The following is a 25,877-nucleotide window of genomic DNA, read 5'->3' on the forward strand; positions in this document are numbered from 1 at the left end:
AACATGTTCTTCTGCTGCAGAGTGTCAAAATTCTGTTTGATAATCACGCCTGTAAAAATCACTCCTGTAAAGCACTTTGGGACATCTGACTGTTTCTAAGATGCTATGTAAATGCAATATCTTGTTGTTGGGTGATTCTTTACCCTGTGACGATCCTTTTTGCAGGTTGTGCCTGGAGATGTTGGATACAAAGCAGGAATCAGGGATGGTGACATGGTGGTTGAGGTAAATGGAATAAACATTGAGAAGTTGAGTTATGAAGATGTTCTTGTGAAGATAAAGGAAAATAGTCTTGAAGTGACTCTTCTTGTCATGAACAAGAAGGAATATTGGCACTGTAAGGATAACAACATCCCAATCAGCACAGGAGCAGCCAGTGAAGACATTAAAACCAGCAACACTGGAAACACAGAGAAAGGGATTGTCTCCAGCAATGACACCAGGAAAAAGACAAGTAACATTATTGAAAAAGACATTACTGCTTATCTTGTAAACAATGTAACTCTAACAAGCCCATTTCCATTGGAAAATCTGTTTTAGTGAACAATTATCAGAATCCTGGGGAGAACATCACTGCTCTTCGTGCCAAAGAATCTTCTATATCTTCCACAAATTTCCCACCTTGCCAATCTGCTTACTAAATTATTTTGCTTTTCATTTCTGCTGGAGGGCACCGGTTCATTTTGCTGAAGCTACGTTTATTGACCTGAACATTCCAAGAAACTCTCTCCTCCTACTCTAAAACAGCAAGAGGGACTGGAGAGGTGAACTCGTTGCACTGTATTAATCCCTGGGATTATTGAGATTGGAAGGAGGCTGGGTAGGGCTGACCAGTCGGTGTTGACGCGATGAAAGTCACTTTGTCCTTTAGATTTCCAAAAAGCCCTCTGTCAAAGGATCTCACGCCATCATATTTCAAACTCAAGGTTTTATTTTTTTTTAAACTATCCACAGAGAGCCTGGGAGAAAGATTAGCACCATTGTTCTCAAGATTGTTTGTATACCTGTGGCATGATGATTCTTGAGAACAAAATGTTCCAATTAGCATCCGATAGGCAAACAGGTGTTCAGTGTTCAGATCCTGTTGCTCCACTCTTTGCCTGGTTGTTGGGGAGTGACCAGTGCTATGGTGCCCTCTGATTTTCTGCTCTCTGGTGTGACATCCCTACTGCCAATCCAAAGAATCCCTACAATCCAGAAGGAGGCCATTCAGCCCATCAAACCTGCACTGACAACAATCCCATCCAGACCCTATCGCCATAATGCCTGACACTTTAGGGGCAATTTAGCCTGGTCAGTCAACCTAACCCGCACATTGGAGTATGGGAGGAAACCGGAGCACCTGGAAGAAACCCATGCAGACACAGGGAGAATGTGCAAACTCCACACGGTCACCTAAGGCCGGAATTGAACCCGGGTCCCTGGTGCTGTGAAGCAGCACTGCTAAGGCGGCATGGTGGTTAGCACTGCTGCCTCACAGCACCAGGGACCTGGGTTCAGTTCCCGGCTTGGGTCACTGTCTGTGTGGAGCCTGCATGTTCTCCCCATGTCTGTCTGAGTTTCCTCCGGGCGCTCCGGTTTCTTCCCACAGTTCAAAAGCTGTGCTGATTTTGTGCATTTGCCATGCTAAATTCTCCCTCAGTGTACCCGAACAGGTGCCTGAGTGTGGCAACTAGGGGATTTTCACAGTAACTTCATTGCAGTGTTAATGTAAGCCTACTTGTGACACTAATAAATAAACTTTAAACTAACTATTGTGCCACCAAGACGTCTAGCTTCAATCCTGCCAGCAAAGTCCAGATTATCATGTGGGGAGAGCAGCATTGTGTGTATCCTGGGTCATTTTAACAGTGGGTCAACATTCTTCGATACCAAATACTCCAAATGCAAACTGTAAATTATTCAACAATGCGTATTGATCATTTTACATCTCATATGATTATACTGACCAGTGTTAGCCAAACCACTACCAAAATATGGGAAAGGAGAATGTTAAATTGCTGGTCCCTGGCATTTTTATTATTATGGGAATTTCAAATTTTTTAAAAAAGTTTATCTATTAGTTACAAGTCAGGCTTACATTAACACTGCAATGAAGTTACTGTGAAATTCCCCAAGTCGCCACACTCCAGTGCCTGTTCGGGTCACTGCACCTAACCAGCACATTATTTGGACTGTGGGAGGAAACCAGAGCACCCAGAAGAAACCCACGCAGACACAGGGAGGACATGCAAATTCCACACAATGACCCAATCCGGGAATCGAACCCAGGTCCCGTGAAGCAGCAGTGCCAACTACTGTGCCACCATGCCACCCCAGATGGAGGCCATTCTGCTCATCATAGCTGTGCTGGTTCTTTACAAGAGCGACACAAACTGGTCCCCACACACCCAAGCTGTCCAACCCTCACTGACTGTCCATTAACAGAACAGAAATGACAAAACACTCACTTGTGAAAATAAAATACTGCACTGCGGTTGTAAAAGACACAGCACATCAACCAGCATCGGGATTTTCCAGCCATTCTCGCCCCAAAACCGGACAATCCCATCCAAGGTCAACAGACCTTTGCATTTTGCATCCCCCCCACCCCCCCAACCACATGCCAAATAGTTTCTGTGGCGGGCGGGACAGGAAAACTCCCTCCCATGTCTCTGAAAAGATGGTATCCAGACTGACACATTTTTCCTGAACTATCAACACACAATTGGCAGTGATGTGGGTCTGTTATCTGGCACCTGATATCTGCTGGTAATTATATTCCCAATCATCAAGAATTCACATAAGATGGCTTCTGTATTGCACAATATATGGGTCAGTAATTTGACCACGCAGACATAAATTGAGACAATAAATAAAGCAATTGCAATGAATTAACCTAATTGCAATAAGGAAACAATAAACACCCAAGACATGAAATTAAATGAGTATTTTATTCTGTGTATCAATAACAATACTCTGAAGTGCGCACAGGTTGTGGAAGGTGTCCAGAATACTTGTGGACGTCCTGTACTTCATCACCAGGCGACCAATACAAGAAAGACAGTAAGATACAGAGTTCCCAAATAATTTGAGGACAAATTTTAACTTTGAGTAAGTTGACAAGCTCTGATTGCTATTGAGCCTGGCACACAAATTGGCCAAGTGTATACTAACTGCTACAGAGACAATGGCCTAATGGTATTATTGCTAGACTTAATCTAATGTTCTGGGGACCGGGGTTCAAATCGCACCATGGCAGATGGTGGATATTTGAATTCAATAAAAAAAAATCTGGAATAAAGAACCTACTGATGACCACAAAACCATTGACCTTGAAGCCCTTTCAAAAGATTTCTCTTGGATATGTGTGATCATTTGAATTTTTTAAAGAAATAGTCTAATTTTAAGACCATCAATTTCTGGGAATTGCTGCTAGGAAGGCTTTGAAATGCTGCAAATGTTAATTTTTTTAAGTTGGAGTGACATAATTCACAACACAACAAACTCATGAATAGGAGGGAATGGAGGGATATGGTCTCCTGAAGAGTAGGAGGTTTTGCTCACATGGGCAGCATGGTTTGTGCAGGCTTGGAGGGCCAAAGGACCTGTTCCTGTCCTATAATTTTCTTTGTTCTTTCTTAATTATTGCAAAAAAAATCCATCTGGTTTACTAATGTCCGTTACGGAAGGAACTCTGCCGTCCTTCTCTGGTCTGACCTATGTGTGGCTCCAGAGCCATAGTAATCTGGTTGACTCTCAACTACCTTCAGGCACCTAGAGATGGGCAATAAATGCTAGCCAGCCAGCGCTGCCCTTGTCCCACGAGTGAATTAAAAAAAGTTGTTCATGTTAGCATATCTACATATACATGCTTTTTTTTAACCTTTCAGAAATAGTGATGGAAGTGATGGAAGGATTTCCGAGCTGATTGTTAGCCTGTTGAACCACATTAAAAGCTCCTACCGTGGCCAACGAATCTTGGTGTTGGACTCAAACCAGGAGATTCTGGTCCAGAGGTAGGGATGCTACCACGGTGCCACACAGCCTGCTAGAACTAAGGAGTCAGAGTTCTGGCCTTGGAGGGGGTCCAGACGAGATTCACAAGAATGAAAAGCTTGATGGATGAGAAACATTTGAGGACTATGGGTCTGTAGTTGATGGAGTTTAGCGGGCGGATCTATTGAAACTTACAGAATACTGAAAGGCCTGGTTAGAGTGGACATGGAGAGGATGTTTCCATTAGTCGGAAAGACTAGGATCCGAGGGCACAACCTCAAGCTAAAGGGACGATGCTTTAGAACAGAGACTAGGAGGAATTTCTTCAGCCAGAGAGTGGTGATTCTGTGGATCTCTTTGCCACAGAAGGCTGTGGAGACCAGGTCATTGAGTGTCTTTAAAACAGAGATAAATAGGTTCTTTATTGGTAAGGGGATCAAAGATTACAGGGAAAAGGTGGGAGAATGGGGACGAAAAGTATATCAGCCATGACTGAATGGTGGGGCAGACTCGATGGGCCGAGTGGCCTAATTCTGCTCCTATATCTGACGGTTTTTTTCCTCATTGGCCTTTGGCTTCTTTTGCCAATGACTTTAACCCCGTGCTCTTGATCCTGTCACCCATTATTCACTCAGTCCAGACAGCTCATGATTTTGAAAGCACCCTCTCTCCCTGCCCAACATCCCTAGGAACCTGTTCTCAAAATTCTCCGACCCACCTTCATTGCTGATGGGCTTTTCCAGAACTTTCTGTTTGGGGAGCTCAGTCTGCGCTGTTGTGGTAAAGCTGATGGGGGCGGAGACTCAGTAAGGGGGGGGGGGTGGTTTCCGCCTGGGGAGGATGTGCGCAGGCGCGTGACGGAAAAGGGGCGGGGCGACGCTCAAGGCACGGTCAGGGAAACAGCAGGGCGGGGCGAGGAGAGGGGCGGGATAATAGTGTGGGCGGGGCGAAGAGTGGGAGCCTGGTAACGGTGTGGGCGGGGCGATAAGAGGGGCGGGGCGAGGATAGGGACGGGGCCACGGTGTGGCGGGACGAGGAGAGGGGCGGGGTGGCGGCGCGAGCGAGGGGGAGGAGCCAGGAAGCGGGCTTGAGGCCAGCCTGACGCAAGGTGGAAACGTGCACGCACGCCGGTTGGGGGCTGGGAGCGCGCACGCAGGGAGCTCAGGCCTCCCGCACGGACGGACAGTCGGAGCTCAGGTAAGGGCAGCTCGAGCGGGGGCCGTTTCCCCTCCCCCAAAACAATCAGTAATTAGCAGGTAACCATCGGCACAGGGCCACCTGTCTGTCCAGCTGGCTCCTCCTGTCAGTGAGCGGGTAAACCCACTCCCCTCCCCCTGCTAGTTCTTCCAGCTGGCTGTCTGGGCTGGTTCCCCATCACTGGGCCCGCCTGCCTTCCCCATGCCTGGGCCCGCCTGCCTTCCCCATCACTGGGCCTGTCTTTCATACTGTCTCTTTTCCATCAGTCATTTATTTCAGCAGCTAGTCAGTTGTTCCTGTTCTATTCCTCCCAATCTTGAGGTTGATCCTGTTTTATTAATGTGTCTTTGTTGTAATCTGGTGGATAGTTTTTTTTTAAAGAGTTTTCTCTGCTGTCTATTACTGTGTATTTTGTAGGCACAGTAAGAAGTCTCACAACACCAGGTTATATTCCAACCAGTTTATTTGATAGTAATCCCACAAGCTTTCGGAAACAGTGTTCTTTCGTCAGGTGTGTGGAAGATTAACACGGTTTCCGAAAGCTTGTGGGATTACTATCAAATAAACTGGTTGGAATCTAACCTAGTGTTGTGAGACTTCTTACTGTGTTTACCCCAGTCCAACGCCGGCATCTCTACATCATGACTATATTGTAGGCCCCAGGATTGCCGACAGCTTTATTTCCCTCTCTGAGCTAATTGGCTGGACACCAGGCTACTTTTGAAGCAAATTCTTTTTTTCCCTAATCTTTTTCTGTATTAGATGTAGTGCAATATACATATATTGTCTGAAGATTTCCCTTTAAGCCTCCTTCTGTCTGTTCTCTCCCCTGTTAGTCACATTCAGAAGTCTCACAACACCAGGTTAAGAGGTGTTGAAGGTGCTGAAATAAATGACTGTCACCTGATGAAAGATCAGCACTCCAAAAGCTCGTGATTCCAAATAAAGCTGTTGGACTTTAACCTTGTGTTTTGAAACTTTTTACTGTGCCCACCCTAGTCCAACGCTGGCATCTCCACAACCTGTTTGTGAGGTTGGCTTTTGGTGACTGAAGGAGTACAGCTCACTGACCTCCTGATGTGTGTTTGTGTTAACAGGCGACAGTTTTTTTAATCGGCAGTTCTTTGCAATGGGCTTTTGAAGGCCTTTGTGGTCATTGTGATTGAGGATTTTTACTACATGGTAAAGAGTTTTTCTGAAGCTTCCCCAAGAATCCTGCTTTGTTAAACCACCCTTGCTGACAATGAGGCAGAATATGTTGACATCCTGGGGGTTACAATTGACCAGAAACCGAGAGGAAAGAGGGTGGTTATTGGATTATGACGGGTGATAAGGTAAATAGAGCATATTTTTGATTTACTTTATTATTGTCACATGTATTAGCATACAGTGAATAGTATTGTTTCTTGTGTGCTGTACAGACAAAGCATACTGTTCGTGGAGAAGGAATCAAGAGAGTGCAGAATGTAGTGTTACAGTCATAGCTAGGGTGTAGAGAAAGATCAATGTAATGTGAGGTAGTCTGGCAGCGTGGAAGAAGCTGCTCTTAAGTTGGTTGGTACGTGACCTCAGACTTTTATATCTCTTTCCCGATGGAAAAAGATGGAAAAGAGGATATCTGGAATGTGTGCGATCCCTAATTATGCTGGCTACTTTGCTGAGGCAGCGGAAAGTGTAGACGGAGTCAATGGATGGGAGGCTGGTTTGAGTGATTGGCTGGGCTACATTCACGACCTTTTGTAATTTCTTACGGTCTTGGGCTTAACAGGAGCCGTACCAAACTGTGATACAACCAGAAAGAATGCTTTCTATAGTGCATCCGTAAAAGTTGGTGAAAGTTATAGCTGAGGTGTTCACACTGGGAAAGAAAAGGTTGTGAGTTGATATGATTTTTGTTTGTCGGATTCTAAAGACTATAGAACAGTGAGATCAGAGGGTATGGATGGAGCTTGAAAGGAGGGTAAACTTCAGTCTTGTCTGAGGCTGTTACAGGCTAATTGATAACTGATAGAGATTGATCACTAGAATTATTCAACAACTCTACTATTGTATCATGTGACTACCATAATGGTAGAAAGCAAACTGGATGAACCTTAGTTTTTTTTTGTCCAGCAATTCTTGTGATTCTATATTCCTGTTGAGTGTTGATGTATTTGACTAATTGCAAATGTTAAAGGGTTTATAACTTGTTCCTGCTATTCCTTCAAATACGGTATGGGAGAGCCAGTGACGTAACAGATTGGAGCGCACTGATTTAGTGTGAGAGCATAGGTGCCAGAGTCTGATCCTGGCAAGGGTGGGGTGGGGGGTGCAGTTTAGCATAACTATTTTGTGTTTTGTTGCACGGTGTTGTGTAGACAGAGAATGAGTGTTACTCACTTGCCCATCTTTTCTATCAAAGTAATGTATAGTATGGGAGAAATGGGAATAACTTGATGTATGTACTGCACCTGTGGTTCTTAGGGATTTTAATTTTGACTCGACCTATTCCACAAGATGTAATCACATCACCTCTCAAGTCCATTATCCTACTCTCATGCTAAGCCATTGGACACCCTTAAGTCTCACTCTTGTTATCTGATAATTGTTACAACCTCTTTCCCACCTGCAATATTTCTATAATTAATATACAAAAGTATTTGAAAAAATGGATGGGGGGGGGGTAAAGAATCACTTCTTTGAAATATCTCCCAAATTTTTATCCTCAGTTACTCACAGCAGTGTGAGTTAACCTTTACTTCCTGGAGATTTTGGAATACCCCCAGACAGTACACAAAAATTTTGTTGGCGGAATGCATGCTTTTGTTCACTGGTACACTGGGCTCTGAGTTGTGTTTTATTTGTCTCTTTGTAGTGTGAATCACTGTTCACTGGTTGATTGGGGCAAATAAATGTTTAGTATGGTCCATAAGTACATCTAGGTCCTGACCTAGATTTCAGAAGTGCTCATGTCAACGCATTCAGTAGATGTATGTACACATCTGTGCATTACTGATTTGTGAAGACCAGGCATATTCCAGATTTAATTCCTGTTTCTTTGCAAAGCTTATTAATCTCACCTGCAGTGATGATGGGGTCGTTGCACTTTGATCTTGGTGCCCTGAACAAGGGTGATGGGACAGAACAGATCTTGGTCAGGATTGGAAAGAGACAGCAAAGTTTTGGGGTGATGTTTACGGAGAATGTGATATGGTGAGTCAGTCAATCGAGCATTGTACAAGCCAAGTTTGAAACTTCTAATGGGATGGAGGATAGTTTCAGCAGTAGATGAGTCAAGACTGAAATTGTTTCAGTTAGGTAGCTGTGGCCCAGTCCAGTTTGATCTGCTCAACCCAAATGGGAAATTTATTTATTTCATTTTGATGTTTTGGACCAGTAATGGATTTCCATGTTATGTCAGAACACCATGTCCATGATGCATAATCAATCACTGCAAAGTATAAAACCCTGACCTCCCATTTTCTTTGCTGCGTTGGTTAATCTCACCTTGGGCAAAGCATGAATCCTACGGTTGGTATCAATACGGGTGAAGGAGAGAAGTACATGGGGTACCTGCTGCAGATCATTAACCAGCTCTGCTGACAGTGCCTGTGTACATGGGATAAGATCAGGATCCAGTTACCTGTGATCTCCTCATGGTTTAATATTCTGACGTTGTCAGCACTGAGATCTGCAGTGACACCTCCATGGCATACACTAACCTGTCTTGGAACTGTATCTTAGTTTCCTTCATCATCATGGATCAAAATCCTGGCGCTTGCATTACACAGAGACAAATCAAACACAACTCAGAGCCTTCTGTACCAGTGAAAGGAAGTGTGCATTCCGCCAACAATAGGCTTGTGAGCCCTATGAAGTAAAAGTTAACTCACACTGTGTGTCATGTCTCTCCCCGCGCCCCCCCAAAAAAACAGATCCCATGACCAAATAAAACTAAGAGAAATAGTCTTTTCTAGGTCAGCATTGGGTCTGACATGGAAACCTATTCTGTTTGAGGGTCCAGTTTAACCTACTGAGAGATTGCCATTCAATGAGCCATAGAATCCCTACAGTGTAGAAGGTGTCCACTCAGCCCGTTGAGCCTGCACTGATTCTTCAAAAGAGCGTCTTTTTGATTTGATTTATTATTGTCATATGTGTTAGCATACAGTGAAAAATATTGTTTCTTGCGCACTATATAGACAAAGCGTACTGTTCACAGAGAAGGAAACGAATGAGTGCAGAATGTAGTGTTACGTCGTAGCTATGGTGTAGGCAAATTGTATTTGATATTTATAAATATTACTGATCTCTTGAAACTTTTAAATGGTGGCCTTCGTCCCTCCTTTGCTGCAAGATCTTTCCTATAACCACACATCCTTTCTTACCCAATATCCACAGTTTTCTTTGTTTTTATGTGAGTGGCACAGTAGAAATGCAAATTATTGATGGACATAACCTCAGGCCTGTTATGACTCCTTCACAAACAGGCTGAAAGAAACAATAAAAATGGTTTTGTGTCCAAGAGCCTCTGAGCAAAGGGTGATAGGTTGAAGTTTGAGCATGTTCACATAAACAGTTTTGAATAACTGGAACATTGCCTGCTGTGCTAATGGGCTCCTGACCTCTCATTGCTGCCTTGTATTGTCACACCAAGTTATTCTGAGTTCATGTGGCAGCCTGGCTTCTTTTACTAGCTGCACCCTTCTGTAATGTAGTAAACAGCTTAGTTAGAATCATTATAATTCAGAAACCAGATATGTTTAGAAGCTAAGTTTGGAAAAGATGTGCTTCTGATGCAACATATTCAAATATTCAAAAACCAACTTTCTAGAAAAACATAAAAACTAAGTTTGAATTTCATGAAAAACGATGAACTGGATTTTTAAAAAATGCAATGTTCCAACCCTGACTATAAGTGATTATTGTAAAATTAACCTGAAGGTGTTTAAAACTTTTCTGATGTGGAATCCTAGGTTCTGTGTTTGTATCTGATCTGCCAGCTTTCAACATCCCATAAGTATGGTTAACATCTGAGTGTCTTTCTGTGTGTTTGCTTCCTCCTTGAAGAGTAAGTCTTTGATTTGATTTATTATTGTACACATATTAGTTCTCAATGTCAACCAAGCGAAGGAGATAGTCATTGACTTTGGAAAGTGTAGGGGAAGACATGCCCCTGTCTACATCAACCGGGGCGAAGTAGAAATGGTCGATGGCTTTAAGTTTTTAGATGTCGAGATTACCAACAACCTGTCCTGGTCCCCCCCCCATGCCGACACTATAGTGAAGAAAGCCCACCAACACCTCTACTTTCTCAGAAGACTAAGGCAATTTGGCATGTCTGCCATGGCTCTCACCAACTTCTACAAATGCACCATAGAAAGCATTCTTTCTGGTTGTATCACTGCTTAGTATGGCTCCTCTGTCCAAGACCACAAGAAAATATGAAGGGTTGCGAGCGAAGCCCAGTCCATCACTAAAACCAGCCTCCCACTCGTTGACATTGTCTATACTCCCGCTGCTTCGGAAAAGCTGCTAGCATAATTAAGGATCCCACGCACTCCGAACATACTGTCTTCCACCTTCTTCCATCGGACAAAAGATACAAAAGTTTGAGGACACCTACCAACTGACTCAAAAACAGCTTCTTCCCTCCTGCCATTGGGCTTTTGAATGGATCTATCTCGCATTAAATTGACCTTTCTCTATACCCTAGCTATAACTATAACACGACATTCTGCACTTTCTTGTTTCCTTCTCTACGTACGGTATGCTTTGTATAGTGCGCTAGAAACGATACTTTTCACTGAGTACCAATACATGTGACAGTAGTAAATCAAAATAGTTTTTATTCACATTCTTAGTGGCAGAGGTGAGAACATTGCATTTTTTAAAAATCCAGTTCATCGTTCTTCGTGAAATTCAAACTTAGTTTTCATGTTCTTCTAGAAAGTTGGTTTTTGAATATTTGCAAGTGTTGTTCAAAGGTTGAGGAAACCAGTATAAAATATCACAGACAGTAACATCTTATTTAGTGAACAACGAATGATGGAGCAGGCTCGAAGGGCCGAATGGCCTATTTGTGCTTCTAGTTTCTATCTTTCTATTTGGGAGTGGGTGAGGTGGTGAGATTGTCATATGGGAGTACTTTACAGGAGGTTCTCAGTGCCCACTAAAATACAAGCAACAAACTGCGGATGCCGGAAATCTGAAATAAAAACAGAAAATGCTGGAAAAACGAAGCAGGTCTGGCAGCACCTGTGGAGTGAGAAACAGAGTTAATATTTTGAGTCTATGCGACGACTCTTCAAATCATGAAGAGGAGTGAAAATATGTTGGATTATATAGTTGGAGAGGGAACTGGAGCAAAATAGATGGCCAGACATAGGTGGACATTCAGGAAAGATCGACAGAAATAAAGACAAAGGGAGTACTAATTGTAGTGTTAATGGCATAATGGTCTGCTTTCTCTCTACAGATCTGCTGTATTTCCAGCGTTTTCTATTTTACTTTCTTCTACATGTCACTGTTTTTATGTAACAATGGTATTCTGCATTCTTATTGAAAAGAATGACTCGTGTTTCTAAAATGACTTATATGAGTCTAGACTTAAAAGGCATATGACTTTGTGACTTCAGACTTTAGAAACACTTTATAGAGAATTAAATGGCTTTGATGTGTAGTCATTTTTATAATGCAGGAGACAACGCAGCCTATAATGCTGAAAACTTGTGCTCCTGTTCTGGAGTACCTAGCCAAGTTGTTCCAGTACAGCTACAACACTGGCATCCAGCCAACAAAGTAGAAAATTGCCCAAATATATCCTGTCCACAAAAATCAGGACAAATCCAGTCTGGTCTGACACCATCCCGTTGGTCTATTTTCAGTCAGAATAATGGAAGGTTTCATCATCAGCGCCTTCAAGTAGAGCTTATTCGGTATGAGTTCAGTCAGGACTACTGTTCCATTATTGCCTTGGTCCAAACGTGAACAAAAGAGCTGAATTCCAGTGGTGAGGTGAGAGTGACTGTCCTTTACACAAAGGACAGACTGTAACGTCAAGGATCGCTGGTGGAAAAAAAAGACTTGCATTTATATATCACTTTTTAGGACCGTTAGATGTTTTGAAGGGTTTTGCAGCCAATGAAGTACTATTTACAGTGTAGTCACTGTTGTAATGTAGGAAACGTGGCAGCCAATTTGAACACCACAAACTCCCACAAACAACAATGTGATAATTTGTTCTGTATCGTTTCTTAAAATCATTGGAGTTAATTAAAATTGGGTCACTCACAGATGGTGGGCTAGACTGAAAATTCTTTTTGTTGCAGTAAATCTATTTTCTGCTCTATTAATAAAATCACACTGAATTACCACTTTTCAATGGATTAATAATATTTTTCATGTAAAATTATAAAAGTGTTACTTTCTAAAATGCTGTCCAATTACACTCCTTCACAGCAGATTTTATGTTCCCTGTGTCAATGAATGGAAGCCTGAGGGGATGGGTGGGGGAAAGCACCACCAATTGGCCAAGAATTTCCTACTTCTCCCAGAGTATTTCCTTTGGCTCCCTGTTGTCTGTGGGTAGAGATGGTTATGGATTAGATAGAAGCAGGTTGTTTAAGCAAAAGCTTGTTTACTCAAAACAAAGAAGTGTGCATGATTGCCTGTAATGGGTTTCACTTAGTGTCAGAATCTCTTCAGTGAAAGCACATTTGCCCAATTTAGGGTTTTACTGTGCAATTGTGCATACATATTGTGACATGTCGAAATAGTTTTGAGTGTCAGCACTGTCTAGCAGAAGTGGATGATTCATCTGTATTTTGTATTGTCTTCCTCCCAGCCTGATTTGGAGCTGAATGGAGTGGGCTTTGAAGAGAAATGACTGACCAGGAGAACAACAATAACATATCCAGCAACCCCTTTGCAGCTCTCTTCAGTTCTGTGGCTGATGCCAAACAATTTGCTTCTGTCCAGAAACAGCAGCTTCCTACAGAGCCACCAGGTAAGCATGTTTCGGAGCTTCTGAGGTTGCCTGCGTGCCGGTAATGAGCAGATCATTGACAGCAAGCCTTGCTAACGCCAGTGTCTTGTTAGTTAGTCTTTGTGCAGTATATTCATAAAGTAGGAATAGAACTTTAACAATGCGGGAAGCAAGTAGGTTGCATAGCAGCTTGCTTGTTTAAATAAGTACCGTGAAAGTGTTTCTTGTGAATACTAGTACTTAGTGAGGTTCCAATGTGTTCTAAATAGGACTGCATTGAGGTTTAACTTCTGTTAATCTGTTTTTAGTCTAAAATCTAAACCGTGGTTTTCACAGATCTGTTCTCTCTTTCATCAAATCATAAACAGGCACAAAACCGAAGGAGGTTTCTGCTCCGTTGAATCTGTACTGGCACTTTCAGAGAACAGCGCAGTTAGTCCTCTTCCCCTGCTTTTTCCCCATGTCCAAGAAATTGTTTTTCTCCAAGTACTTAACCAGTTTTCTTCTGAGAGCTATTATTGAATTTGTCTGCCCTATCCTAGCAAGTAATGCATTCTAAATCTTAACCACTTATTTATGTAAACATATTTGTTCCATGGTAGTTTTCACGGTTAGCTTCACTGCTACCAGCCCAAAAAAAATTATTAGATTTAAAAATATATATATTTCACTACTAGGATTTTGACTTGTTTGTGGCGTAATCAGTTATCCTTTATCTGAACACTGTCAGGTTGAAGATACTTTATTTACAATTGTTTAGGATGAAACTTTACATTTGAGAACACTTTCAACAATGGGAAAAACATATATCAGCTCAAGTTCTCAATGTAAAATTGATGATAAAAGACATTAAATAGCACTACCCCAATTCCCACATTAAGTGATTGTCATTTTCATTGTTTTACTTGAACTTCCTAATGTTGACAATTCCTGTTATCACATCCCCTGTTGTTGTGTACATAAACTTGGACAAAGAAACAAAAGTTGGGACATGTGGTTATTGTGAAAGCTTTGCCATTGATTTAGTAGCTGAAGAGTCAGTAACTGAGTGGTTTCATGTGATCGTGATGGACGAGCCTTTGGACACGCTAAAGTGTACACCCTCTATTGTTAATAGCATTTCATGTTCAAAAGCGTTTCTGTAACTCATCGCTTTCTAATTTAATTTGGGATGTGAGCATCACTGGCAAGCCCAGCGTGGGCAGTTAGCACTGGCTGTCTCACAGTGCCAGAAGCCTTGGTTCGATTCCCGGCTTGGGTCACTGTGCGGAGTTTGCACGTTCTCCCATGTCTGCGTCGGTTTCCTCCGGGTGCTCCAGTTTCCTCTCTCAGATAGAAAGATGTGCCGGTTAGGTGCATTGGCCATGCTAAATTCTCCCTCTGTGTACCTGAACAGACGCTGGAGTGTGGCGACTAGGGGATTTTCCACAGTAACTTAATTGCAGTGTTAATGTGAGCTTATTTCTATCAATAATAAATTAACTTAAACTTCAAGCATCTATTGTCCACCTGTAATTGTCTATGAGAACATGAGATGAACTCTTCAGTGAAACCTCGTGTGCCTTTAAGTATGAAGATATATCTTTTGTGATTTACAATATAGTGATGAAGAGGCTGTGCTTTAGATAGACCAACCTGGGTGGCGGGGGTGGGATGGGTGGGTGTGTGAATCCAATCATTAATCTCAAATTGAAAAGCTAATCTCGGTGTTGGTCACCATGAACCGTTGTCAATGTCATTAAAAACCCATCTTGTTCACGAATGCAATCTGACCTACATGTGACTACAGACACTCACCAATGTAGTTGATTCTTAACTACTCTCTGAAATGATGTAGCGTGCCACTCAATTTGCAGGCAGTTAGGGCAGGACAACAAATGCCAGCGACACCCACATTCCATGAAAGAAATTAAGGAAAAGTGAAATTCTAACCTAGTCTCTGGTTTATAAGTCAGCCATTGAAAGCTGAAGTTATATTTGTTGGAGAAATCCAAATATTTCTTGTAGCTTATTGACAGGTGAGGGTATGTGACATTCTAGTAAAGTTGAAAACTTTCATGCTGGTGGCATGTGGACTTTTAGGTGAAGTGTGGCTAGAGTGAAAAGTATTTACACAACTGAGAAAGGGAGAGAGGCCCTTTTGCCCTGATAAGAGCATTTCCAAAGTCTTTTTGTGCCTTGTAGCAAACATATTTCATGTGGTAGAAGGATGTAAGAGAAGCTGTAAATGTTCCTCCAGTAAGCTATGATAAAGAACAAAGATTTTCAGCTTTTTCTTGAAAGAGTAGCAGTTAGATGTTTGAGATGGTGATTTACCGTTATTGTGGAAAATAAGTTATCCAAAAAAGCTGCAAGAAGACTTAAGGCAATCAAGGGATTGGATTGTTTCTCGATCCCCTTGCTCCAAAATTCAGATCTAGTTAGGAGTTTGGTATTGTTCCTCATCTTTTGTATTTGTTGAAGTATAATGGTAAAAAATAATAATTATTTGAGGACATGGCGAAGGATACTGACTATAGAAAGTTAATGCTGCTATTATTTGTTTGATTATTATTAGAGTTCAGGATTGGTTAGGCCCAGGAGGAATATTTGCCAAGAAATCCCAAAATTCTGTGGTCTGATAAGAAATGAGACTTATGGGACATGACAGAAAGAGCAGTCAACTGCACTGTTCTGGGTGATTGTGAGAGCAATTGCCATTAGTACAGGAGATTTGCAAACAAGAACTTTGGAAAGTAATACTTTGCAAAGTGATACAAGTGAGAGCAGTAAGGACCAGGTAAGTTGGGATTGGGTAGAGAATCATACTGAGATTTCATGACATAACATGTATAGCTGAAACAAGAACAGAGGATACTGGGAAAAAGTAGCAGCTCTGATAGCATTTGTCAGCAGAGAAAGCAGACTTAATGGTTTGAGTACTTTTGGCTGTCCATTAGAATTAGCTCAAATTTCATGGTTTATATAAAAAAAAATATGATTTGCATATGCAAACCCATCCATGTGGGATCAAATAATTATAGATGAGACATCTTTGGCTGTAGGAGACCACCCAGCCACATTTCAAGTGCTTGCCCCATCTCTGTACAATAGCTTCATTCCTTTAGGCAGAATTAAAGTTTGAATACTGTAACTGGTAGCCAGGAAAGGCAATATTTCTTTAAAGGGAAACAAATTTGCACTTGTAGAAGGGCAAAGAATGTAACTCTTCTGGGCTGAAACTACAGCAAAGTCCATTGTCCAACATCTGCATATATATGTTCTGGAAGGGATCACTGCACAGCAATTGAGTAGGAATTTGATTTACCAAGGCTATAGTCAGCCAGTCCAGTGTAGGAACAAACTTGGGAAAGGTGTAAATTGTCATTTGAACCCTGCACATTTATCTTGCAGTGCACATTGAGTCTTTGTATGATTGCATATGTTGTCCTTTGTGTGTTGCTCTTCAGAATGTCCAATATCTGCCGAAGAAATTTGTGACAGTGAAGATTCAGACATCAGTAGTATTGAGAGCATTGACAATGACTCGATTACTGACGCCAACCGTGCATTTCGCTCTCAAAAGGAAATATGTGAACAACTCAACATCAATCACATGCTTCAGCGCATCTTCCTTATTACACTTGACAACAGTGAGTGTCTAGCATGTGGATTATTTTTCTTATGAATTTTATGGTCCTCAAGGTGAGGATGTTAATTCTGAAGAATGGAACAATTTCAATTTCACGCAGCAGTGGCAATATCAAACGGCTTTAGTCTAGTTATGTTGTTGGTTAAATGCAAAGTAAAGCTTTTCTACTCTTCCCCCTCAGTGTGCCTTAACTCCGATCAGAATTATATTTTCCATTTTTTCACACTGTTTTGAATGCTTGCTAAACTAACTCCTTGTTTAGAGCAGAGTTAGGGAATACTTTCGTGTTGCTGAAGCAAAACTGGGGCCAGTGTACTTTGAAGATTGAGAGGTTCATGAGCTTAAAGCCCAAACTAAATGCATCACTGTGTGGCAATTCTCCCACTACCTCACTGTCTTGATTCTCCAGCTTATGATACGAATTTTGGCTTATTGGTTCACTTAGTTTTTTTTCTATATCTATGTTTATCACCTTGTCCCTGGGCAATGTGCCGATTATTGCTGTCAACACCTACTTCAGGACCGTTGCAATGCATTCTTAATAATACTAGACATCGAGATTACTCATTTGGGAAGAGCGTCTTGTGCTGCAGGAATGTTAAAACAGTCGTGGAAATCAGTACATAAGTCAGTCAAAAATAAAAACACAATGTTGGAAACACTCAGCAAGTTAGGCAGCACCTGTGGAGAGAGAAATGTTATGTATATGTAAGGTCATTGACCTTTAATTAGAATAGTAAATTAATCTCATGACTTAGTCTGAATACAGTTTCTTTTTTTTAAGAGAATTGGACATGACAGGGTAAGTGTAGCATGCTTGGGTAAATCTAGTGACTTTGCCAGAGGTCTCTACCATTCACCTCATGACTGGTCTGTTGTTGACTAATTGATAATGATTGGTGACTATGATTAGTCAATAGCTCAACTATCTTTGTATCATGTGACTACCATGATAGTCGAAGATGAACAAAATGAATCTCAACTTTTTCTTCAAATAGCAATTCTTAAGATTCTTTAGAAGATTGGGGAGCTACAGTAATCAAACTTTAAAATGCATTTCATTTATCTTTACAATGAGTTGAACAATCTCAAGGTTTTGAGAAATCTGTTGTTGTTTCTTGTTGCACTTCTACCTTTAAGATCCTGCACGCTTCTTTGTTATTTGCTGCAATGTTTCACATTCTGTTCCTGCTACCCACTGTTTCCTACTTTTCCTTACTTTCATTCATTTTCCATGTAAACTGTAACACTCATGCTCACCTAAGAAGATTATCTGAGGCCTATCGCTCAACTTACACTGTTGATGAATTCATGTTGAGGCACTTTGGATGGTGTGTTTTTAGGTGACCCCAGTCTGAAGGGAGGAAATGGGATTCCACCACGCTGTGTCTTCTTGGAGGATTTGACCACTGACCTGGATGGACAGGACTGGCTTGACATGAGCAATCTGGAACAGGTATTAATGTTTTCAAACTGTTAACATTCTTTTCATTGCGTGGAAGTCATATTTTTAATTTCCGTTTTGTTCTCTAAGTATGCAGTACCCTAAACAATTCCAACTCTGTGCGATATAATATGAAGCCATACAATCCAGAAGAGCATAGGCTTTAGCACCTAAGGATCTGGATCTGATTAATTGATATTGGCTGTGTGAAGAGTGGCTTGTTTTGTGTTGCGGGCTTGGTGGACGGACTGGCCTTTTTTTGCCTGTCAATTTTGTATGACAGTACACTGCGATTTGCCATTGTGCCCCTGGGATAGGCAGTTGAGCACATGATCTGATTTAACTTTGAAGTTTTCCATGGACAGGTAGTCTGCTAATAATCACTCACATGACAACTGGCATCTCACTGAATATTAGAGTTTACCCATTGCCTGTGGAACCCTGCAAGAAACAAGTCCTCGGCAAGAAACTTGGGGCAAATGAAAACCACTTGAGTATCATGAATCCTTCAACTGGATAAATTGTTGACAACAGGAAGGTATAGATTATTGCTCAAGTACTAATTAATTGGGCAGAATTTTACAAGATTGGTTCTAAGTGTCCAGCTAGCATGAAAATGGGAAAGTTCCTGATCTGTTTTTTGGGTGGGTTTTCACACCTAATCTTGTGCACTTAATTATTGTGAAAATGGTATTGACTGTTTCTAGCTGCTGCAGGCCATGGGCTGGGCTTAATTCACCAGCCAGTCTGTAGTGGGAGCTAATATGCATGTGCAGACATCTGATTTTGTACATGCTCAGTAGCAATTGCAGGAGTCTGTCTGGCAAATTAGGCCCCACCCCTTGCCTTTAGCGGCTAGAAGTGGTCGAGCCCATATTTTCAAAAACTAGGTGCATAAAATTGGGAGTGAAAACTGCCTGAAAAACAGATCAGCAACTCTCCTGTTTTCACATTAGCTGGACACTCAGAAAAAATCTTGTAAAATTCTGCCCATTGTATCCTGATGGTTCACATCCACCTTGTGCTTGTTGAATTAGCTTTAATGACACCAAATAATTTCTTATTGCTAGGAGCATTTTACAAGAAGATATTGATTATGGTCAAGGTTGAGAGATTCTCCAATGGGTTGTGTCTGTTTTAGAAGGGGAAATCCCAATGTAAACTATGCAGTGTATCCTTATAAATCAGAGAGAGAGACTATCAGACAGCCGTATTAAGTGATGTATTTTTTATCAAAACAAAGTCCCTGGTTTGATTCTTGGCCTCCACTACAATAGTTGACTTCACCTAGGACCCAAATTACTAAAAGAAAATGTGGCAATGTTTTGTGAAATTTTATTTATGTATTTAACCTATACTTTCACACCTTCCATTCGGTTTCTTACGAAGATTCTGGAATGAATACACCATATGCCCTTATCAACAGCGAGTTCCTTTACTACTTTTTGCTATTATTTTCTACTACCAACCCTGCTGGTAACCTTTTCCAGAGTTTTATTACTTTTTTCTTTAAGAAAGTTGTGTACGCTTCTTTTGATTCTGTATTTTTAAACTCCGGCTAGTTGTTGCACTGTGCCTGACAGAAGAAATCCCCTGGTCCTACTTCATAGAATCAGAGCAAAAAAGATGAAGAGGATTTTTGAGGTGTTTAAATTCATGAAGGATCCAGACAGAGTAGATGGGGAAAACCACAATCAATTGGCAGAAGGATCGAGAACCAGAGGACACCGATTTAAGACAATTGGCAAAAAAAGCATTGATGGCAAGTGGCTAGGACCTGAAATGCATTGCCTGAGATTGTAAGGGAGGCAGATTCAATAGAGAGCACATTCAGTTGAGACCTTCAAAAGAGAAGGGCAGGGCTTTGGAGACAAATGAGACAGCCAACACAGGCACACCAGGCTGAATAGCTGCCTCCTGTGCTTAACCCATTTTCTGATTCTATATCTAGCTGAGCCTGTGTTTCTCCCAAGAATGTAGTTCTAATTTGTGGACTAAGAGCTAATTTGTGGCCTCCTGCAGTGCAAAATCGACCAATAGTGCCAAGGGCTGATGAAGTTTTGTACCTAGTCAGTCTGGGCTTGATTCCCTCCTTGGAGGCAGATTGACAATGGCAACTTATTTTCCCACCTTTTTTTTATATAAGTCACAGTTAGTTGTTGGATTAGCTACTTTTCTCCCTCAACTCTGTCTCAGAAGCTTATTGTAATGTAAATTTGCAGTTTCCATAAATGTGTGCTTCATAACTCTGTTTTGTTAAATTATGTTTTCACATCAATAATTTGACAATTGGCAGCCATCCTGTGTCTGGGAGTACCGTGGCGCCTCTCAAAATTGAATTCCTTTTAGAAAAAAGTTGTTTGAAATGCATTTTATGCTTATACATATTTAGATTTTGAATCGAGAAATTCACACATTGTAATTCAAAATAGAACAATTTTGTGATCTGATCAGAGACCTGATGCATTTATCTGAAGCCAGTGATGGTGAAGTCTAAAGTACTGTTTAATTTTTAACAGGTTTTGTTCCACCATAATCTGTTTCAGGAACCTTATGATCCATTTGACTTAAGTCTTGTTCTGAAATGTTTTGTGAGCTGAGAGCAGGCACTATGTAAAAACAAAGTATTTTTTTAAAAACTTTTTATTTATTCATGGGATATGGTCTATGCTAGCAAGGCAAGTATTGATTGCCCATGCCTATTTGCCTTTGAGAAGCTTAAAATGGAAGAACAAACATTTGTTTTGTACTTGATTTCAAGTTGTACTTATGCTTTTAATTGAAGTAAATGAGCGGTTAACTAGACACTGGCACAGAAACGTGCAAGTCTGCTTTTATTTTTGAAGCTACAACGTGTGGAGTCCTGGTTATAGCATAAAATGTTCTTTAGTTGGCACATACAGCTCAGCTGCCTGTCTACTGACAGTACCTGTTCAGACTATATTTAACATGTGTGTTGAGCAATACCATGCACTTGGATCAGCATTTTTCCTTAACCTGTGGTTAGGGAATTCAAAACAGTGGGAATGAATGAGGGACAATTTTGGACTTGGAATTGTGCACTCAGCTTGGGTTCTGAATGCACTTATGAAATCACTGATGATGAACCTTAGGCTCTCTTTTAATAGGCTTTGTTCACTCGGATGCTGCTTCCAGAACCTGGGACTTGCTTGATCTGCATGACAACAGGGAATGTTATTAATACGTCTGCCGATCGAGATGCTGGAGAGAAGGATGTTGTTAGATATCTATTTGCTTGTTTTCGAAGAGTAAAAGAAGAGGTATGTACATGTCTGAGAGTCCTAACATTGCCCAGATAGATCTTCCAGTTGATCATTTCATTGTCCGTTCTCTACCTTCATCCTCTCCTGCTGCCTCTGAAAGCTTAACTTCCTTCTATAATTCATGAAGCACATTTTCTCAACAGATTACAAAGGTCCCTGAAAACCTGTTGACTTATGCACTTCGTTGTAAGTTCCTGACTGTGTCCAACACATGCACTGTCCTCCTGACACCTGAGATCTACATCAATCAGAATGTCTATGAACAAGTAGTTGATCTGCTTCTTGAAGGAGTAAGTGGACCACGTAAGTAATAATTCCATTTTCCCTTTGTACTTGCACATTTGTTTGCAACATACTGAATAAACCCGAAATATGTAGCGTGTGTTAGTGGGAAAAGGCTATGTTTATGCGTTTTGAAGTAAGATATTTCAGTACAGTGCCTGCCACAACTGTAGGACAGTGTCCCAAGGTGCTTCACAGCCAATGAAGCATTTTTTTTGACATGATCAGCAGTGATCTAATGATTGAATGATGTACTCCAGGACTGGTCATTTTACTTGAATCCGTAGTAAGTAATAAATTACTTTATGCAGTAGATTGTAGCAAAGCATTCTGTTATCCAACAATAAGTGGTTGATATATCAACCATTGCAATCTTGATATTTAAGACTAAGGAAGTTGTAAGTCTATGTGAGAAAGCATGGTAGTGATTTGGTTTTGGCTAGTTCTAAAAGGAGTTTGCGTTCTGCTGTAAGCTTCTCTGTTTCTAAGTGTGAATCTCTGGGCAACCTGAACTTTGCATGGACCTAAACAATGGTGGCATTTTGTTGAAATTGTTCTAGACAGAATTCCAGCCAAACAACTTACATTGCCAAAGTGAGTGAGTAGATTCCTCTTTGAACCGTATGCTTACAATATAATTTAGTTGTCACATTGACAATTTGATGCCATTTAAACCTGACCAAGTAATACTTTAAAGATCACAGTAGGATAAGGATGAGGAAAACTATTGACCCCAGCTATACAAAATGAAGCAACAGTTTCTCTCCTCTCCCATTGACCAATTCAAGTTATTTTATAAATCCAGAACTGTTGCCTCTATCTTATCCTGATGTTATTCCACGTGCTAATCACGTTTTGTATGAAATAAAGTTTTACTATCAATGCCAAGAATGTCTTTGCCAATAAAAAAAAGTGTGGCCATATCGTACTCGCCTGGATATATCGTTTACTTTCCTTTATCGCTTACTGTATTTTATATCTTCTATGAGATAGATAGTGTGATATTTCCGTTACTTATACAGAGTTTGAAGATGTTACTGAATTTATGGATGATGTGATAGCTACCTTAAAGTCAGATGAAGAAGTCCGGACATTCAGTGAAGTCATGTTTCCAGTGCTGGACATTTTATTGCGACGCATCAAGGAGTTGGACCTTTGTCACGTAATGCTATATAGTTACCTGGACATTCTCCTTTATGTCACCCGCCAGCCTGAGCTGGCACAGGTAAGAAATTTCTAAACGTTTCTCTAATTTGTATGGTCAGCTGCTGAAGTTTTTCTTCCTGATTAACTTGGTATCTGTCGTGTGGAAATCCATCCAAACCCAGCTTCTGATAGTACAGTTTGCATGGGTGTCACTCTACTTGGCAAAGCCCATAAAGCCTCGACAGGTTACCAAGTTTGAGGACTGTTAAGTGTCCTTAAGAAGACTACTTGACTTTACCTAACTGAACTCTACCTTTATTAATACTGAACATTTGTAAGCCGCCTGATGCACCCCCTTCCCAGTTAGTCATTTGCTTGAAGAGTTTTCTAGAACAGGGGCTAGCCCCTGAATGATCTACACTCTCTCAAATCCCATTGCTGACCCAGTTTGATTTAACTGTTGTCAGTGATGTGCTGCATAATGAGGGCCAACTTGATCAGGTTTTAGATCAACTGAGGGTCAACTTGGTTTCAATCTCCTGTCACCAAGTAGATCATCTTGGAACCAGCTCTGCTCCAACGGGACACTTCCTCAATTACTTCATTCCTTGAGCTCCTGCCTTGCTGAGAAAGATCGTCACGAGACAATGGGAGCCATGCATTGTGGTGTGAGATCTTCTTCTCTACTGAAAAATTCTTAGTTTCTTCTGCCAGTATCCTATGCTGCTTGTATTGCTGTTGAACACTCCTACCTACACTACTACTGTAGGTAAAACCTTCGGAAATAAGCTGGTTGAAGTTAGCGAGGTGACAATGGTTTCAAACCTAAACTCAAAATCTGAGCAATAGAGTGGCTGCTCTTGCTCCTAACAGCTTTGGTAATCTGCCCTGGTTCAATTTTGGTAGATTGAACCAGGGCAGGATTTACTCAGTTAATGGTAGGGCATTGGGGAGAGAACAAAGAGATCCAGGGGTACATGTTCATCATGATAGCTCCTTGAAAGTGGAGTCACAGGTGGACAGAGTGGTGAAGAAGGCATTCGGCATGCTTGGTTTTGTCAGTCAGAACATTGAATATAGGAGCTGGGACGTCTTGTTGAAGTTGTACAAGACATTGGTAAGGCCACATTTGGAATACTGTGTACAGTTCTGGTCACCATATTATAGAAAAGATATTATTAAACTAGAAAGAGTGCAGAAAAGATTTACTAGGATGCTACTGGGACTTGATGGTTTGAGTTATAAGGAGAGGCTGGATAGACTGGGACTTTTTTTCTCTGGAGCGTAAGAGGCTGAGGGGTGACGTTATAGAGGTCTATAAAATAATGAGGGGCGTAGATAGTCAATATCTTTTCCCAAAGGTAGGGGAGCCTAAAACTAGAGGGCATAGGTTTAAGGTGAGAAGGGAGAGATACAAAAGTGTTCAGAGGGGCAATTTTTTCACACAGAGGATGGGAAGTGTCTGGAATAATCTGCCAGAGCTAGTAGTAGACGCGGGTACAATTGTGTCTTTTAAAAAGCATTTAGATAGTTGTATGGATAAGATGGGTATAGAGGAATATGGGCCAAAAGAGGACAACTGGGATTAGATTAGGGGTTTAAAAGAAAAGGGCGGCACGGACAAGTTGGGCCAAAGGGCCTGTTTCTATGCGGTAAACCTCTATGACTCTATAACAGCTGACTTCAAGTGTAATTTTATTTTGTGCTTTTTAGTAGTAGGAGCCTGGTTTGAAAATGACCCCATAGTGTGTTAACCATTCATCAATGCCTCACAATTAAAACAAACAAGACGGCTGCCCTGGAGATGTAACTGAGTCGGCTTTCCTGCATTTCCCTCCCTCTTATCTGTCTTGAAATGCTTGATTTGTATTGGAGAATGATTTCTTTGTTGCCAGTTGTTCGCTAGTGCTTTGCTCAGGCTGTAGGGAAGCAGAATGCTATTGGCGCATCATCATTGGTCATGATTTTACCTTCTCTGAAGATTTTACATGTGCAATTCCAGCAGGGTCACTGGCTGACAGTCAGGAGCAGAAATCTGATTTTTGAAAATAGTATTCCCATACCCTATTCTGAGGTAGAGATTAAGGCCATTTATCTGTACCATGCATTTAGGAATTCCTATTCCTAGTGTGTGTATTTTTCTGTGAAATTGCTAATTACTTTTTACGTGTAAAAATGGAATTTGCATAACAAGGTTGAAGATTTAAGTTCTATACATTTTTTTTGCAATCTCCAGTTCCAATGAAGTGATTACTATTTATTTCCTTCAACAGGTTTTCTTGAAGCATATAGAACCAAAAGATCCAAAAAATGGTAATCTGTATCAGCAGACCCTGCTGGGAACTGTCATGAACATGTCTTGTTTGCTGAAAACTCCAGGACTTGTGGAAAACCACTTGTACTTTCTGAATCCTTCAAGGTCCAGTCCTCAGGAGATCAAAGTTCAAGAATCAAACATTCACCAGGTGGGTTTTTGACGGGCTGTGGTGTTGTATAATAGTCCTCCCCATCCAGTCTGTTTGGTGGATACTGTCCCATACTGAAAAGATAGGCTGTATCCGTGATCTCAACTGATATCAGTGTAGCTGCAGCTGGCGGGAGGCCCCAGTTGAATGCACAGTACAAAATGTTCAGAAGTATTCCATCAATCAAAGAACATTTCCTCCAGTTTTTCTCCTCCTTCAACTAAGTCCAGCTTTCAAAGTTATAAAATACGGCTGTCAGACACTTGGAACCCGTAGGGAAATGTGCTTTTCTTTCCACTCTTGACCCAATCCAGGGGTTTTGAGATCAATTCTAATGCACCTGGCACTGCCAAGATAGGATAACTTATAAACAACTGGCCTTGAACATGAGGCGTTCTTGTTCCCTAACTGCATTTCTTCAATTTGCTGTGATTTTATACTTTAGCGTTTTTTGATTCAATTTTATTTCCCCTTGCGCAGGTTC

The 25,877-nt window shown here is 41.2% G+C and overlaps 2 protein-coding genes across 6 annotated transcripts in view; both read left to right on the forward strand.

The window, feature by feature from the left end:
- The window catches only part of nherf4b (NHERF family PDZ scaffold protein 4b), a 38,808-nt gene extending 37,467 nt beyond the window's left edge, over positions 1 to 1,341 (forward strand). Inside the window, exon 10 of the mRNA XM_080214674.1 lies at positions 166 to 1,341. Within this exon, the coding sequence (XP_080070800.1) occupies positions 166 to 540 (375 nt within the window). The 3' untranslated portion in view covers positions 541 to 1,341. The remainder of the gene's footprint in view (positions 1 to 165) is intronic.
- Positions 1,342 to 3,891: 2,550 nt separating this feature from the next.
- The window catches only part of ube4a (ubiquitination factor E4A (UFD2 homolog, yeast)), a 54,743-nt gene continuing 32,757 nt past the window's right edge, over positions 3,892 to 25,877 (forward strand). The window contains exons 1-9 of one of the 5 annotated variants that reach the window (XM_080214865.1): positions 5,130 to 5,175; positions 6,273 to 6,509; positions 13,001 to 13,162; positions 16,591 to 16,773; positions 18,116 to 18,228; positions 21,345 to 21,497; positions 21,644 to 21,803; positions 22,805 to 23,007; positions 25,202 to 25,393. In XM_080214865.1, the coding sequence (XP_080070991.1) occupies positions 13,039 to 13,162; positions 16,591 to 16,773; positions 18,116 to 18,228; positions 21,345 to 21,497; positions 21,644 to 21,803; positions 22,805 to 23,007; positions 25,202 to 25,393 (1,128 nt within the window). In that variant the 5' untranslated portion in view covers positions 5,130 to 5,175; positions 6,273 to 6,509; positions 13,001 to 13,038. Of the gene's footprint in view, positions 3,999 to 5,064; positions 5,176 to 6,178; positions 6,510 to 13,000; positions 13,163 to 16,590; positions 16,774 to 18,115; positions 18,229 to 20,808; positions 20,895 to 21,344; positions 21,498 to 21,643; positions 21,804 to 22,804; positions 23,008 to 25,201; positions 25,394 to 25,877 lie in introns of those variants that run through there. The other 4 variants (XM_080214866.1, XM_080214864.1, XM_080214863.1 and 1 more) reach the window with 4 other exon arrangements.

The sequence above is a fragment of the Carcharhinus amblyrhynchos genome, chromosome 29 (genome assembly GCF_965287045.1).
Source record: "Carcharhinus amblyrhynchos chromosome 29, sCarAmb.v2.hapA, whole genome shotgun sequence".
Classification (NCBI taxonomy): Eukaryota; Metazoa; Chordata; class Chondrichthyes; order Carcharhiniformes; family Carcharhinidae; genus Carcharhinus; species Carcharhinus amblyrhynchos.